Here is an 18,177-nt window from a genome sequence, read left to right as displayed (position 1 = left end):
AAAAAAAGGGAGATGTCATGATACGTCATTAATGAGTCACCTATTGACACCCTGAAGCATAAATGTAATGTTGGGGTTACGGGGCGGGGCCAAGTCAGATAAAACGATGATGGCTAAAACCTTTAACAGCTCTCGTGTCTTCTCTTTACAACACAACAAAACATTTTCAACAGCGTTTTTCAAAAATCGCTTACTGCAACTGAAAACATTTTTGTGGAAAAAAAAGTGTTAAATAATGCAGTATGTTAACATCAGCTAAGCTAATGTTAAGAAGCTAAAGTACCGGCCAACTTATAGCACTGATCCTAAAATCATTTATGTGAGCCAATCGCATTTAGAATCACTGTTCTTTCTAAGTGCATGTGTATTTAAAATGCAAAAGCCTTACATTAAGATATGTGTTAAACTGTTGTGGACAGTTTTGTATGTTAAATTTGTATTATATTGTGTGATTAACCGCATTTGCATTTCAAAGATGTATTTCAAAAACCCATGTTTCATTATTCATGTTTCCTCAGCAGTGAGCATGGCTCATGAATTTGGGTATCAGCTCCTCCCTTCATGTTTTAAATAGATGACAATCAAACATTCAGAAGTCCTTTCCGATTGTAACAAACTGCTCCGAGACTCAAAGGTTGAGGATCCAAGTGCAGTATTTATTCAGAGGGAAATCCACAATCGTAGTCAAAATCTAGGCAAAAGGTCATACACAGGCTAGCGGTCCAAACAGGCAAGGCAGGAGAGACAGGCAAAAGGTTTAGGGGAGAGCGGGGCACAACCTGACGCTTTTTGACTTTCTCAGTTTGTGTAAATCCACTTGGGGTTCAGAGTATTTATTTTTTCCCACATTAATTGCACACATGTCTTGTACAATTATGTGGTTTTGTTTCATTAATACAGTGTATACTTTTTTCTTGATTTATCCCGAAAGAATGGAAGTGAAATGTGACATGCCCCGTAGGTGGGGTACATTGTAACATGACCAAATTACAGCTTAAAATGTTACCTGATATAATCAAAAAAATATCCAAGACATACTAAAATATTTGTCAACAAAATACAATTATTAACATTTTTAAATAAAATAATGGCATTTTTTAATCATTAAACTCATTTTTGAGTTTGACAACAAACACATCACTAAATACAGCTATACAGCATAGTTCAAAACATAAAACATTTTCTCATGGTTTCTCAAAAGAATTCATAAAAGTATTAGAATATAATGGCATATTTCTAATAGCGGCTCGTTTTTTTTCGTGTTTTTTTGAAGCTTTGATTGTGTTTACAGTGTGCAATATAACATGTGTTCATGTTTCATGTGTAAAAAAACACAGTATTTTTCACACAATTTACTTATCTGTATACTGCTGTTTTCACTGTCCTCAAAACGGCCTGAGAATTTCCTCGTTCTATGAAGTCCCTCCTTCAGAAATACGTAACGAGTTCTGATTGTGCCAGCGATTCCCGTGTTGTGATTCGACAGCAGCTTACACACGTTGCCCGGGAAGCTCACGCCTCTTACCATAACGGGGAGATGAACGCACTCAAACTACAGCCCCTGAAGGCAAAACAAAGGTGATTTGACTCCGGGATGAAAATAACAGCGTCTGAACGACATGGCGACAAACACAACCGAACCGAACGCAACACTTCCTCTTCTCCACGAGGAAGCAACAAGACCACGCCCCCTTTTTCGCGTATTCTTGTGGGCGGAGGTTAGTCGACAAACTGTTCTTCTGACGTAATTAAAGCAGGATGTACAGAGATGTAGTCCAAACCGGCCGTTCGCTGTAGGCTTTGAAAGGGAACTTCTGTCAAATAAAATATCTCGCTTGGCATTGAACTTTGAGCTTTATAATTTTACAGGTATTATTTATGCTCTAACAGCAACATTACACACTAACTAAAGTTTGAAAAATGGGATCACGAAGAACAGGACCTTTAAAGGGATGATGATGCAACACTTCTGTGAGATGCAACTGATGAGGTGTGCAGGCAGCAAAAAGAACCAACAGACTGAATTAATAACATTGAAATGGTTTATTTCCATAAAGTAATAGGTTACCAAAAACAGATAACAAATATAAGAAAAGGTAGAAAAACTGAAACAATGATAACGAGAGTCGCCCAAATCAATGAATATAAGAAAATATAAGAAAACACATGGAATGTAACATGTAGAAAGGGTTAAAACATGCGTGTTACAACTAACCCCGCGTTAGGTTGTGCCCCACGCTCCCCTAATCCACGGAACAGGCAAGTAATCCAAGACCAAGAGACAAGAAACCAGGGAGAATGCTCAGAAATGCAGTATTACACTTAACAAGACTTCGCAGTGAATGACAGAGTGAACATGGTGTATATATAGGCTGAGGTAATGAGGTAAATGAGACACAGGTGCAAACAATGAGTGCTGATGAGTCCGGGCAAAGGATTATGGGAGATATAGTCCTTGATGGAGTGATAGCCGGGGTGGAGTGCCCTCAGGTTGTAATCAGGAGCACTCTCACTGGTGATCGTGACACCGATATAAATTAATGACACCCAAAGTTTGGATCAACCAAAAGCTTGTCTTGTCTTACATTTTGTCTAACAGATTTTCCAAAGATTCTCAACTTGAATTTTTTATGTTCGATCTATGATGAAGCAAATCATTATGTTTTCAAAGCTAATGTGATTATGTTTTGGACAGTAAAGTTCTTAGTCTGTAACTTTGTTTTAATATGTATTATAGAACAATAAATATAACATGATTTACATGTAATGGTCTTACAGTGAAGTAATGTATACATGTTTTTATCAATTTTGCCTTAAAAGATGACATTTTGAATGCTGTCTTGCTTTTAGATTTGCTGTTATTTCTAATTAATCTGGGTTAAATCTGTATTTATATCCGTATGCACGTAAATGATAGGTGTAGTACTCTAGTGTGTGCATTTTCACTGCATCCATGTAGTGGAAAGAGATGGCTAAATCTGAACAGCATCCAGGGCCCTAAAAACACAAGAACAGAATAATGCATTTAACATGAACAATCAATCAAATCTCAGCTGTTAAGAGAGAGACCTATTGACCATAAGCCAGGTAATGTGAAAAAGGCCTGGAGGTGTTTTATTTTCATTCCAAGGGGGTTTGAGAGTGACCTCATTATAATGATGATTATTATTATTATTAATAAAAAATGTTGGATGAGTTGCTATAGAATTACTATAGTTGCGTTTCCACTGAAATTCCCTGGAACAATTTGTCCCATGAACTTTTTTCCCCCCAGACCTGTTGCTGTCTGCGTTTCCATTGTGGCCTAAAGTACCATGAAGATTAGGCAAATTAGTATGTTGATGTAGACTTTCCAGTTCCCGCTGGATTTCGTCCTCCGCATATAAGCTTAATAAAGTCATATTTTTTAAACGTCATTGTTGTTTTGAATAGCAAACAACTCTTACTGCACCCACCGCCACTGACTTTTAGGTTGAAATAAAATGCTGCATGAACTCAACCAATCAGCATGTTCAGCGCCCAAGTCCCACCCCCGAGAGTTCCTGAACTTTGAAAAAGTACTACCTCGCGAGCAGGGACGTTTTGAGGGGGTCATTTTTACCTGGAACTTCATTTAGACCCAGGTCCCTGCGGTCAAAACACAGTCCCTAGTTCCTGCGGTGGAAACGCAGTTTAAGTCACTCATGACTTATTCCTGGATCAACATCCTGAACACAACTCTTAACTGGAAAACTGAATATTTAAATATAAATAGTTAATTGCAGAGTTGTTCCTGGATCAACAAGGAAGCAGACATTGATCCGACTTGATGGCTTAGTTTTGAACTCATGTAAGCGGCAAATCTCGCTGATTAGTAAGGCCAGTCAAAGTCAGACAAACCTAATGTCAAGTTTAGGTTCACAACCAGGGTTAGGAGCTTCTACACCATTCTTATTCATTTCCCTCTGATTTTAGGAGTAAGTTATAGTTAGGGTTACGATAATGAGTAGGAATACGGCTAGAACAATACTTTTGGACAGGAATGTTGTTCCAGGATCAACAAAAGATGTTTATCAAGGGACATGTATTCCTTGGAAAACTCACAGCCACCAATATTTATTTAGAGTATTTACTAGTATTCACCGCCTATACATGCACTTAAACATGGCTTTATTTTAATGTGTTTGAGCCTGTATTTTCACCCACAGGAATGAGGGTGCTAATAAATAACGTCTTTATCATTTGAAAGTAGTTGATCACCCACATTAGCCTAAAGACTGGAAACCACTACACAAATTTTAAAACCTGAACAGATCTTTAATCATTAAGCATCATACACTTTGTATGACTGACTTTGTAAATGGTTACAAAGGAAAAACTGGGCATTGTATGCTAAAAAACTGAGGGTCACACACTACTTTTTAAACGTGTTCGGAATGCAATAACCTCATGGAAAAACAAGCCAGACTAAAGGTAGTGACGATTCTAGAGGCCTCTAGCCTGAGGGAAACACCCTCATCATCCTCCCCCCAACCCGGAACAGGATTTCAAAGGGGCCCACAACAACAACAACCTGCACAGGGGCCTCGGATACCCCAGCTATGGCCCTGGACACAGTACAATCGAAAACAATACGTGTTTTAAAATCGGCTCAAAATATCAAACATGTTTGATCTCCTCTGACTGGAAGGAATTACAGTCATGAAGATAGAAAAATCGGAATTTGCGCTCATCATACACTTCAGGATTTTCTGTCAACACCAACTGCACTTTTGGCAATTAGTGTTTACTCCTCCAGACAGTAAATTGTGGGCAAAAATCAGGGCAAAAGTTGTTCAGTGTATTCCAGCTAGGGCTGGGCGATATATCGCATGAGATTGTTAGGCGCATCTCGTCAGTAAAGCCGGTTCCTTGATTAGTTGTAAATCGCCATCACCTGCTTTCAGATAGAGCGGCATTTACTACACAGAGCCGTAGGTCACTGACATGCTGAGCCATATCGCATTAATTATCACGGACGTATCGCCTGCGATAATTAATGCAATATGGCTCAGGCCTAGTCCACACGTACACGGGTATTTTTATCACCAGAGTTTTTCCTCCTCCGTTTTAAAAAACAATCGCGTCCACACAAGCACGGTTTAAAAAAAAATCTCCGTCCACATGAAAACGCAAAACCGCGCTATGATTGGCTGCTTGATTTCCACATGGGTCCCATCCACGGCACCGATGCACTGAGGGATGCCATGGGCTCAGTGAAACCCTTCTACAAGTTTACTTTGGAATCAGTGACAGGTAACTGTAGCGTATATATACACAGGGGCAGGGCTCAAGTGGACTGAAGCTTCACACACTTGCCTTACTATGTTGTATTATTGTATTCTGGCGCCTCTGTACTGCAATACAATGAGATAACTGCGCATGTGTAATAAGCGCTGTTAGCAGAGTTATTAAAAGTTACGTCCGCCATTGCATAGACTCCACTCATGTATAAACAAAAGCGATAACGGCGCACATTTCGACTTAACAAGCCGAAAACTCCGGTTTCACCGTCTACACGACAATGCTGTAGTAACCGGAGTTTCTTTTTTTTTTATATAATTCAAGTTTTTATTGTTGTTATCCGGTACATGACAATATCATACAGAACACATATACAGTATACAAATGCTACATATAAGGTCAAGATACAGACAGTGGTTGTAATTATCAACATTAAATTGGGTACAAAATAAAGGAAAAGGGACGAGGAGAGAAATATGAAAAATAAGGAAATAATTAGATAATCTTGATTCTAGGTAGTACAAGATAATGAGAAGGCAAAATTAGTAACCGGAGTTTCTACAAAACTTCACCCTGGCCGGAGTTTTCAAAAAAGTCCGGTTTCAGTAACCGGATACTGCGTTTGCGTGTGGACGAACTGCCAAACCGCGTAGAAAAAGCAGCGGTTTTGAAAATACCCGTGTACGTGTGGACAGGGCCTCAGCTTGTCAGTGAACTACGGCTCTGTGTAGTAAATGCCGCTCTATCTGAAAGCAGGTGATGGCGATTTACTACTAATCAAGGAACCGGCTTTACTGGCGAGATGCGCCTAATATCATGCGATATATCGCCCAGCCCCAATTCCCGCCTTAATTCCCCCCAAAACATGTCATTCTTACCTCAACGGGGTCATAATGCTCATATTGGAGGTACCAGGGTCGTGGTCTGGGTGGCTGTTTGAGCAGGTAGTAGTCTGGAGGGTAAGGGTGAAAGGTTTGTCTACCCAACTCGTCTCTGGAATCACCCATCTTAACTTTCATAGCCTCCATGCATTTTCCCAATCCAATATCCTCAACTTCTGTGTTGTGTGTGCAAAGTCCATCAGCAAAACCCTTCACGAATCTCCTCAAAGCTTCCTTACTGAGGACGTAACCAGCCCCTCCGCTCATGTAGCCCTGTGCAACAAACGGTACAAACCTACGTCCAAAATACAGCGGCTCCTCTGTGTTGTTCTTGGAGAGACTGTAACGCAAATTCTCAAGGACAACAAATGTGTCGTCGTCAGCTTTGAGGAACCAATCAGCATCGTCCAGATGGTGCGTGTGAATGTGCTGGAAGGCTCGTATGGTCTTCCAGTAGAGTTGACTACGTCCTTCTGACACGTTGAGCCCTACCGTGGGGAAGTCTGACTCCTTCGAGCTCATGTACAGAATGATGTTGCAGTGTTTTCCCCATGTGGCACGCACATGTTGGGTTCTGGATTCCAGGTGTTGAGGCTGCGTCATTACCCAGCATAACACTCTGACCTTCTGGCTAAGGTCTAGTGTGGCTCTTCTGTTCTCAGCTATAAGAATATTAGAGTTTAGGTTAAAGCCTGTTCATTTTACACTTGTTCATTTAGCACAGGGGTGTCCAAAGTCCGGCCCACGGGCCAAATGCGGCCCGGGGATGAATAATTGCATAATTTACAAATCGTTCAGTTTCACAATGTCAACGCAAGGTCGCAGTACTAGATTTTAGGCCAGGGAAACGGCGCCAAAAGCGGAACGAAGCTGCGCTACTCGCGAGCTCTCTGAACAAATGTTCACCTATATGGTGTTTACTTGCTTAGTGTCTCGATTACGCGACCACTAAACAGCCAGTGAGAAGCGTTCGAGTTCGGCGCAAAGGTCTCCAGTACAGGCTGCAAATCTCTTGGTGATTTAATTTAGTTTAAAGCCAGTTAAACAGCGCTGACTTAACAACACTAACGTACAAATCAGGAGAAACACTGAGCCGATTCAGTTAAAATACTTTTCAAACAACAATTCACCAACATTTATCATGGATTTACTGTGGTAACACTACCTGTAACCATGGTAATTTGTCAGAAATGTAGGTTAATATCTAATTTTATTTGATTTGTAATGTAGACATGTTTTAAATGAGTAATAAAGGCCAAATTACAGACTATTTTTGTCATAAACTTGCCGTTTTGTGCATTTGTATTTATATGTTTATAGACTAAATGCCATTCTAGATATAGAAATAATATTTTTTACTTTTTACCATGCAGTGAGGTGGAGATTTACTAGACATGGGCATTTATTAGATAAGTATGACATAAGATATTTTTTCTTGTTTTCTGGAAAATAAAATGAAATTTAAGTAAGTTTTTGCTTAAAACAAGCATATTTATCTGCCAAAGGGGTAAGAAAAATAATATTGTTTCTGTTTGCATTCTTGTTTCTGTCCCAAACCGAAACAAGATTTTTTTTCTTACCCCACTGGCAGATGATTTTCCTTGTTTTAAGGATAAACCCAGGAATTTTCCCCAGGAATTAAGAAAAAATATGTAATTTTCCTTAGTAAAAGCATCTTGATTTAAGATCGTTTAGATATTTGGACTGGAAAAAAGACAGAAATACTAAGTAAAAATTTATTTTTTTTGGCAGTGTGGTTTTACCTGTGGCGACCTAAAAAGAGTACTTGTTAATTTAAATAAGAATAGAGTTTTAACTCACTAATAATATTAAAATTTCCCCCATTAAAACTTTAGTTGATGAAAGTTTTACAGATATTGTTAAATATCAATAAATTTACAAGCTATTTTTGTCAAAACTATTGTGTCTCCAAGAAACAAAACATATATATATATATATATAGGCTATATATAATAGAAAGGGAACCCGCCCCCGGGTGTGTCCACAACATCAAATCTGGCCCCCTTTAAAAAAAGTTTGGACACCCAAAATTTAGCAGATTACAAATACAATTATAATTGAGGAATACAACAAGAAATTAATCTTAAAGAGGCAATAAAAAGAAGTGCTACAGTAATACAAAGTTTCAGCCATCGTTCAGGATAGTACAAGTCAAGTTTACACCAACAACATTAATTATAACAATAAAGATATAGTTTTTAAAATCATTCTAAGAATAGCATAGCCCACACCACAACTAAAACGATAACAACACAGAGGAACGATATCATTGGAATAATAATTTTTTGTTTTCAGCTGATGAATGATAAAGAAATTGGCAGCCAATTAAAATCCTCCCAACTTTAAAAAGCTATTTATTTATTTTTTAAGATTCTTTAAAGTGGCAGTTGACAAAACTGTAGCGTGCGCACATAATACACATAACTTGTTTAACTTGTTATCTTTTGTTGGTGTGGACACTATGGTACCATTGTGCCATAGTGCCATTTACACTAAGAACACTAACTATAAAGGTACCTATAGTTAGTGTTCTTAGTGTAAACAGGCCGATACACTTTTAGAAAATATATGACCAATAGGTTATGACTACATGTTTTTACATTGCTTTAACTCATCAAAATAAGTTAAAGGGATAGTTCACCCAAAAATGAAAATTCTGTCATCATTTACTCACACTCAAGTTGTTCCAAACCTGTATGAGTTTCTTTGTTCTGCTGAACACAAAAGAAAATATTTTGCTACTATGGAAGTCAATGGTTGCTCTATCTGCTTTGTCACAAACAGTCTATCTTATTTTGTGTTCAGCAGAACAAAGAAGCTCAAACAGGTTGTAAATGATGACAGAACTTTCATTTTTGGGTGAACAGAATTACAGGACACAATTATCGGTAAGTTCTTCAACAAATGTAATACATACAGTATTCAAATTCATAGCAAACAAGTAACCTAGTAAGCTATCCATTCCAATCATATGCTTTTTTTTCCTTTTCGTAAATGTAGTATAGGTCATCATTCTACTCTATACAGAAAATGTTCATACTGTGTACAGTACATACTGCATACTCGAGCAAGAGTAGTATGTTATTTCTAACAGCCCTCTTTTCTGCTTTTTTTATATACTGTGGTTGTGGTTGATTACACAGAGGAGAAATGTAGAGACTAGAAAAAGCCTTTGTCTTACCTTCATGCCGTACAGTGTATGTATCCCTTGCTTGTGTAGAAGATGTCAGAGTCCTTGAAATGTGTGAATAAGTTATTGAGAGAAAGATACTCACTGCTATGCCACTTAAGAATGAAATTGTGTTCTTATATATTCTCATGTCTATAACATAACATATGATAAAAGCTTATTGTTCAACTAATTTAAACAAGGACAGCATCTCTCCAATTATCTGAATGCCCTGCCCATAAACACACAGATGACTTTACAGATCAAGTTCTGTAATCCAGGTTGCATCATAGTGTCCCGGTGGTTGAATATTAAAAAATCCAAATTAACAGGTTTAATGGCATTCCCAGCACACATACGACGCAGCAACCATGCAGCAACACATAATAACAAAGTGTAACAGCTGAATGGAATAGGGGCCTGTTTCAGAAAGGAGGTTCAACCAACTCTGAGTTTAAACCTGAACTCTGAGTTGACTTACTCTGAGATGGGAAACTCTGAGTTTTGGGTTTCAGAACAGCTGAATTGAGGTGGTTCAATCAACTCTGAGAAGACTGACTCTGAGTTAAGCTCATGCAATCCAACTATGAAAAGCCACGATCAATGGAGCTCCGAAATTACGATTCACCATGGCAACAGCACCCAACAAAAAGACGTTTGCATACTTCCGGGTCAATACATAAGTTTAATTCTTAATGATTTTAATTAAGTTTAATTTTCATGGGATCCAAAAGGCAAACAAAGAATGTGGCAGCAGCTAAAAAAATAAATTAAAAAAACAATTCAATCAGGAAAAGCTTTAAGCATAAAATGTTCATGGGTGTAGGTTTAATGACTTTACAAACATTTGACATATTAAATAAATATCATTCAGTGTCCAATGTGCAGCAGCTTTTCCCCCTTTTCACGACTGTGATGACGTGTTTTAATGGTCATCAATATCGTAAATCCTGCAACGTTTTTATTTAATTTTTTTTATGTATGTACATTTATAACACTAATACTTTGTATTATATTACTTTTGCATCAAATTACAAAAATCAAGTTACCGCTGCTGTGAGAGTGTTTCTAATACAGCGTCTATGGGAGTGATAGTTAAAATTAACATCTTTCTCTCTTTTCCCTGCAGTTATCAATCTAACTTTAGTGATTTCACAACTTTCAAAAAGATGGAAAAATTATTGTGGAGTTTTTCTTTTGCTATTTGAGCAAATGGAGACACAAAAATATATATTTAATGTATTCTCTCATTCACCGCTATAAGAGTTAACCCAACTATGACGACTTCAGCTTCGGAAATCCAGAAATGTGAAAATGGTCTATGCTCTTTCACATAATGAAATGTTCTCTAATCCCACCTGTTACATTTATTACTCAGGGTAATGACATTAACATTTGACTTCTACTCAAGCCAGCCAAACTGACAGATGAAGAGGAGATGGAGGAAGAATATTAACATCCAACAGGAAAAAGAATAAAGTATTTGTAGGAAATAAAGATGACTATAAAAATGTAAATAAATGTATTTAACAGCTGTGGTGGTGGTTATGCCATATATCTCGTACTATCTGGCAGCATCCTTCCATTCCATACAGTAATCCGTTTTCAGAAAGTGTGATGATGGGAATATGATTGTCATCAATGCGTCTAACCACTGGAAATCCTAAAGGAAATTCAAATTATTAGGTTACTTCTAGAGGATTATCAAGTGAACGTCAGGATCCTGTATAAAAGGACATGCCATTTTTGTCACTTTGACAGTGTCCTCATGATGAAAATATGATTAATGAATGTTCCTGCAAAGAATGCTTTTCTTACTTTGTATTTTGTCAAGTGGCAGAAAATGTAATTTGTTTTAAGTAAACTTTGCTTACTTTAGATTTAGATTAAATTTATAATTTTTTTTATATTTATACTTGAAATACGACCAAAATACTCAGTAAGAAAAGCATTTGTGGCGTTTGAATGAATGAATAAAGTATTTAAACACTGCTGGTGCTTTAAAAAGGGGGAGGAGAACGAAAGAAACTCTGGTTTTACCAAAGAAAACCTGCTTCTGACCAGGTTAGGTTCACAGAGTAAGTTACCCTGGTAACTGACTCTGAGTATAAGTTACCTCTCTTTCAGAAACGGGCTTGGCTTACCCTGCTTTCTCGGGTTTGACATACCTCCCATTCTGAAACAGAAAACCCAGAGTTTCCCTTATTTCAGGGTTAACCTACTCAGAGTTTTCACTTAACCTCCTTTCTGAAACGGGCCCCAGGAGCAGTGTTGGGGAAAGTTACTTTGAAAAGTAATGCATTACAATATTGCGTTACTCCCTTAAAAAGTAACTAATTGAGTTACTTAGTTACTTTTTAAGAAAAGTAATGCATTACGTTACTTTTGCGTTACTTTTTCTCACCTGGGCTGGGCTTGCTTTTTTGTTTTGTTTTTTAATAGCAAAAAAAGTCCTTTTTTGTGCAAATGTAAAGACCTCTTCATACCAAAATTGAAATAATAGGCCTCAGGCTGAGGTAAAAATGTGCTGCCATTCTGGATAATGGAAGAATAGGACACAGGAGAAAAACGTTTTACCAATAAAAACAAAAAATCTAGTAATTTTTGCTCATGGCTTAACTGAATCATCAAAGGTCAGCAGCACGACATTGGCCAATAAAGGTAGATTAAATGCATACAAATATTAGTTTTATTTAACATTTATATATTTGAGGTTTGAGTACTCTGATTTTGCATTTGACTGATTTTATTCATTTTGAGGAGTACAGAATCTTTATTGTGCAAGTGAGATGAGTAAATGCTCACATTTAGTCTAGAACTACAATAACCATCATGTTCACACACACACCTCTGCACTTATTTTTCACATCATGGGGGCAGGAGAGCTGTCAGACAAATTAATGTGAAAAAGTAACTTGCGTTACTTTTTTGAAAAAGTAACTCAGATATTTTGTTGTAAATTTGAAAAGTAATGCGTTACTTTACTAGTTACTTGGAAAAAGTAATATTATTACGTAACTCAAGTTACTTGTAATGCGTTACCCCCAACACTGCCCAGGAGAGCACCAGGATGTTAGTTTACTCACAATACTTTATTAATAATTAAAATACAACCTCATAAAACACGTTACCCCCTTTTATCAGAATGTACAGTCGCACGTAGACAGGCTCATGTCAGCAGGGAAGGTACTCTGGAATTCCCCTTGTCAATTAAATCCCGCAGTAGAACGAATCAGTCTTTCATGTTTAGCATCATCCACAGCTCAGTTTCTGGGTTACAGGGTCACTTGATATTTCTCTTTGCGCCCTTTTGGAGCTCTCCTAGGCAGCGACTATACCCCTGATCTAACACATTTTCCCCCCACTAACTGACTATCTTCACCGCCGGAGACACTTATTGTCCCGAGCGGCCGTTTAGCGTTTCCCCCATAATTGAGAGCTCTTGGCATACAAAAACTCACCCAGCCATTTTAAGCATTCCTTAAATAATCAGGGTTCACTCACCTGTGCACATTAATTTAATTAAAGAGCACCCATTCACATTAAGTGTGCGTGTATGTTAAACATAGCCACATTCCAGGGCGTGTACGTTAAACATTGCCACATTACAATAATTTCCTACTACACTACCCCCCTCCTAAGCAAAAGGGACTCGTCCTCAAGTCAAGCAGATAGCTCATAATATAAACAACCGGGCTGGTAACTTCCTGGCCCGCGACAACTGTCCCTCAGTCAGTCCATTATGTGCCACATAATGCGGGAGGCAAAGCAGCATTCCACACAGAACCAGAAAGTGGCACCGATTTAGAAGGCAGGGCAGGGCAGTATCAGGAAGCAATGCAGAATCAGGAGGCAACACCAAATCAGCAGGCAGCAGAGTACTCCTTTCCCCAGCCACAGCAGACATTCGACTGCGAAGGAATTAGGTACATATGGCTTAAGACGATTAAAATGTACAACTCACTCAGACCCTTTCTCTGGTGGGGCTATTCGGTACAAAACATCCATAACTCAATGAATGACAACAAACGGCCCCACAAAAAGCCTTTGTAATTTTAGACATAGCCCCTGCTTACGCGCCATATTTTTTACCCACACCAATTCCCCTTCTGTATAAAACTGATGAGAAACCTTTAAATCAAATCATTGTTTCTGCCATCCTGATGCTCTAAGTTGGTGTGTATTCACAGCTTCTACTACAGTAGACAGGCTTTCAGCTACTTTTACTACATAATAATTTACGGAATCAAAACATTCCATCTCCCCAGTCCCAGAACAACATCAACAGGCAAAACAATCTTTCGTCCAAAAAGAACCTTATATGGTGAAAACTTTGTAGTAGCATGTGTGCCCAAAGGGGTTGCATGAGTACCCATTTGTGGCCTACATGGGTCTGCCCATGTGGGTTGATTATGGGACCCAGATAGGTGTTATCTAGGGCTCTTATGGGCCACAACAGGATATATGGCCTCCATGGAAACTGAGGACAAAATTAGCTGGGTCCCAGTTGGGTAGCCCAGGTGGGCCCCAGATATCAGCCCATGTGCAACCACTTTAGGCCCCACATGGGTGTGTTGGCTGGGACTTGGAGAGCCCAGCTGGGTTTGCCCATGTGGGACCTATTTAGTTAACCTAAGTGGGCCCCAGATAAGATGCCCATTTTGAGTCCATGCCCACTCTGTACCCCTGTAGCCCATGTTTAACCCATGTGGGCCCCACATACACGTATAAGCCATCATGACATAGGGCAGGAGTGTGTCCCAATTCAGCTGGTTACTATCTACGAACAAAGACAACATGGAAAGCAAGGTATGATTAAACCACTCGACAATTTAATTGTGGATGATATGCTGTTGTTCTTGTTTTATGCATCTGCAACAAATGACATAATTCAGTAAATAATGTTGATTCAAAGTTGTGACCTTAATCAGAATGAATACTGCATGGGACCCCAAATCTACACACCCACTCATGCACAAAAACCTTATCTATAGATGCTTCCTCTTGATATGGGAGGGTGAACGCTTCTGTCCACTTCGAAAAGTAATCCCCAATCACCAGGATATACTTATTCTTCTCCTCAGTCAAGGGCAGAGGCCCAAAAATATCTACTGCTACCCGATCAAAAGGCAGAGAAACATAAGAAGGCTGTAAGGGAGCACAAACATTTAGTCCTGAGTAGGGCTGGGCGATATATCGCATGACATTGTTAGGCGCATCTTGTCAGTAAAGGCGGTTCCTTGATTAGTAGTAAATCGCCATCACCTGCTTTCAGATAGAGCGGCATTTACTACACAGAGCCGTAGTTCACTGACAAGCTGAGCCATATCGCATTAATTATCACGGACGTATCGCCTGCGATAATTAATGCGATATGGCTCAGCTTGTCAGTGAACTACTAGTCCTGAGGACTTACGAGACGCACATCAGTACATTCACTGCACCATTTCTTTACATCCTCAAACGTCTTTTTGCACCCCAAGATGGCCACCTGTTGCAGAATTATGCAACATTTTCAATACATCTGGGACCATCACCTTTGGAAGGATCACCTGAATTTTTGAAGCCGCATCAGTATTCAGGGGTGGTTTACGCACTAACCGACCTCGTTCAAACTCCAATTGATTCCACACAGGCAAAAGTCCCCTCACTTCCGCTCTGGTCTGTGCTTCCGCGAGCCCGTCCTCCCCTCGCGACCACAACTGTACTACGAGCCGTAAAATGGCATCCGTCTTCTGTGCCCCTACCAAGTCATCTTCGATTTCTTCAGAAGGAGGCGAATTACGCACAGTGCAGACAGAAGCTCTACCATCCACACGCACCACCATCCAGACAGGGATCTAAAGAATCTTCTCGCTTACGATGGCAATCGCGAAAGCGCATTCGCATTAACATGCTTTCTCCCAGGGCGGTGCACAATTTTCTTATCGATTGCTCGATTGCTCTCCTGCCTGATCGATTGCTCCTGTCTGCCTGCTGTGTCTGTTGCTCTGTAGCTCAAGTCTGTAGCTCTGTAGAGCCTTGCTTACGTTTGAATCTTTATTTTGATATTTCCTCTTTCTTCTACTGCTAAATATAACTTACTCATCACCATACATTGTTTAAAAATTGCCTATCACGTTAAATTTGACATCGCTAGCTTTTAATCTAAATCACCATCACACGTTAGCATTTTGCTAGCCTGTTAGCTTGTTATCTCTGCACCCGGGCCTCCCTTTTTCTGAGTTCATAACTTGGATTAGTAAATTGTGTCCAGCAAACGATTGTGGTAAGTGGTAAATTGGATTAATCAACAAACACGGTAAGTCATGTCTTCTCCTGTCATTATCACCTGCAGTGCATGTCGCATGTTTAGTGTAGGCTTCTCCGCTGGCGAACAGGGCTTCACATGTGATAAATGTAAGGAGATAGTTAGGCTGACGGAGAAGATTTCAGAATTAGAAACACGCATCCATACTTTATCTGAGAGTAGTGAGGATGTAACAGCTTTAGACACTGATTTGGATGCGAATAGCTTAGTGAACTCTGTACATTCTTCGGTTCCGGCTGCAGGGCCCCCGCAGCAGGGAAACTGGGTAACAGTGAGGCAGCATAGTCGCAGACCAAAGAACCGCTTTTCCGTTCCGGTTAGAACATCAAACAGGTTCTCCCCTCTCAGTGAAGCACACACTGAGTATCCTGTTGAAAGTGCCCTAGTCATTGGCGATTCTATTACACGGAACGTGAAGATAGAGACACCAGCCACCATAGTCACTTGTTTACCGGGAGCCAGAGCACCTGACATCAAAGCAAATTTAAAAGTGCTGGCTAAAGCTAATCGTAAATTCTCTAAGATTATTATTCACGTCGGCACTAATGATGTTCGACTTCGCCAGTCGGAGATCACCAAAATTAACATTAAAGAGGTGTGTGAACTCGCTAGTACGATGTCTGAGGCTGTTTTTTGTTCTGGACCGCTCCCGGCAAAAAGGAGTGATGAGATAGTTAGCAGACTATCATCACTCAATGGCTGGTTGTCTAAGTGGTGTCTGCAAAATAACATAGGGTTCATAGACAATTGGAAAAGTTTTTGGGGCAGACCTGACCTGTTGAAGAAGGATGGCATCCATCCCTCTTGGGGTGGTGCCGCTCTTCTCTCTAGTAATCTGGCACATAGTCTTAGAGCTAAACCTTGACTCACTAGGGCCCAGGTAAGGAAGCAGACAAACTGGCTAAACCGACCGTCTGCTAGCTGTCTCACGTTACCGGAGTCAGATAAATCCCAGCACATAGAGACTCTTTCACCTAGATATTATCATATAGAGACTGTGTCTGTTCCCCGAATTAGTAAATACAAAAAAACATCAAAACCATTCAACAGTAAAAATTTAATTGACGTCCAACAAATAAACAAAATATATAATACAGATGAACAATTGATAAAGCTTGGGTTGCTGAATATTAGATCCCTTTCCCCAAAAGCGCTTATTGTTAATGATATTATTACAGATAATAATCTAGATGTGCTCTGTTTGACAGAAACCTGGCTAAAACCTGACGACTACATTACCTTAAATGAGTCCACCCCCCAAGATTATTGTTATAAACATGAGCCGCGTCTGAAAGGTAAAGGGGGAGGGGTTGCTGTAATTTATAATAATATCTTCAGTATTACTCAGAAGTCTAGTTTCAAATATAATTCCTTCGAAGTTTTGGTGCTTTATGTAACGCTATGTAGTGTACATGATAAAACCCGTTCAACATTTGTGTTAGCTACTGTATACAGGCCACCTGGGCATAATACAGACTTTATCAAAGAATTTGCTGATTTTCTATCAGAGTTAGTACTGGCCGTAGATAAAGTACTAATTGTTGGTGATTTTAATATCCATGTTGACAACGGAAAAGACGTATTGGGATTAGCATTTAAAGACACACTAAACTCTATTGGAGTTAGGCAACACGTGTCAGGAGCCACTCATCGCCATAATCATACTTTAGACCTAATATTGTCACATGGAATAAATGTTGATACCATTGAAATTCTGCAGCAGAGCGATGACATCTCAGATCATTACTTAGTATCATGTATACTTAATTTAGCTAAGGTTGCAAAGCCGCCCCCTCGCTTTAAAAATGGCAGGACAATCACTGCCGCTACTAAAGATTGCTTTTTAAATAATCTCCCTCATCAGTATCATCTGCTCAGCATCCCAGATAGTATAGAAGAACTCGATGTTGCAACAGAAACTATTGACTCTCTCTTTTGCAGTACTTTAGACACAGTTGCTCCTCTGCGCTTAAAGAAGATTAAAGAAAATAGTCCAACGCCGTGGTACAACGAGCACACCCGGGCCCTTAAAACAGCAGCCAGAAAAATGGAGCGCAGCTGGAAGAAAACAAAATTAGAGGTATTTCGTAATTCGTGGAAAGAGCACATGATCACATACAGAAAGGCTGTAAAAACTGCTAGATCTGCTTATTTCTCAACTCTCTTGGAAGAAAACAAACACAACCCAAGGTATTTATTCGATACAGTGGCTAAATTAACCAAAAATAAAGCTTCAACTTCTGATGATTACATTTCTGATGATAAACAGCACAGCAGTAATGACTTTATGAACTTCTTCACATGTAAGATTGATAATATTAGGAAAAAAATTTTAACCATGCAGCCGTCTAATACAGCATCACATCAGACAGAGCATTGTAGTGTCACTGAGGAAAAATTACACTCATTCACTGCTATAGGAGAAGAAGAATTGGCTAAACTCGTTAAATCATCAAAATCGACAACATGTATGCTCGACCCTATACCAACTAGGCTATTAAAAGAGATGCTACCAGAGGTCATAGATCCTCTTC

The 18,177-nt window shown here is 39.3% G+C and overlaps 1 protein-coding gene across 1 annotated transcript; it reads right to left on the bottom strand.

Moving 5' to 3' along the window:
* Positions 1-637: 637 nt before the first annotated feature.
* Positions 638-9,565, bottom strand: c1galt1a (core 1 synthase, glycoprotein-N-acetylgalactosamine 3-beta-galactosyltransferase 1a). The gene is made up of 3 exons (XM_079830291.1): positions 9,346-9,565; positions 6,141-6,805; positions 638-2,997 (listed from the first exon to the last, which is right to left on the bottom strand). The coding sequence occupies exons 1-3, from the start codon at positions 9,482-9,484 to the stop codon at positions 2,869-2,871; spliced, it is 933 nt and encodes a 310-aa protein (XP_079686417.1). The 5' UTR covers positions 9,485-9,565; the 3' UTR covers positions 638-2,868.
* Between the last annotated feature and the right edge of the window lie 8,612 nt (positions 9,566-18,177).

The sequence above is a fragment of the Gobio gobio genome, assembly GCF_949357685.1.
Source record: "Gobio gobio genome assembly, chromosome: 11".
NCBI classification, from domain to species: Eukaryota; Metazoa; Chordata; class Actinopteri; order Cypriniformes; family Gobionidae; genus Gobio; species Gobio gobio.
This window is presented reverse-complemented; position numbering and strand designations above follow the sequence as displayed.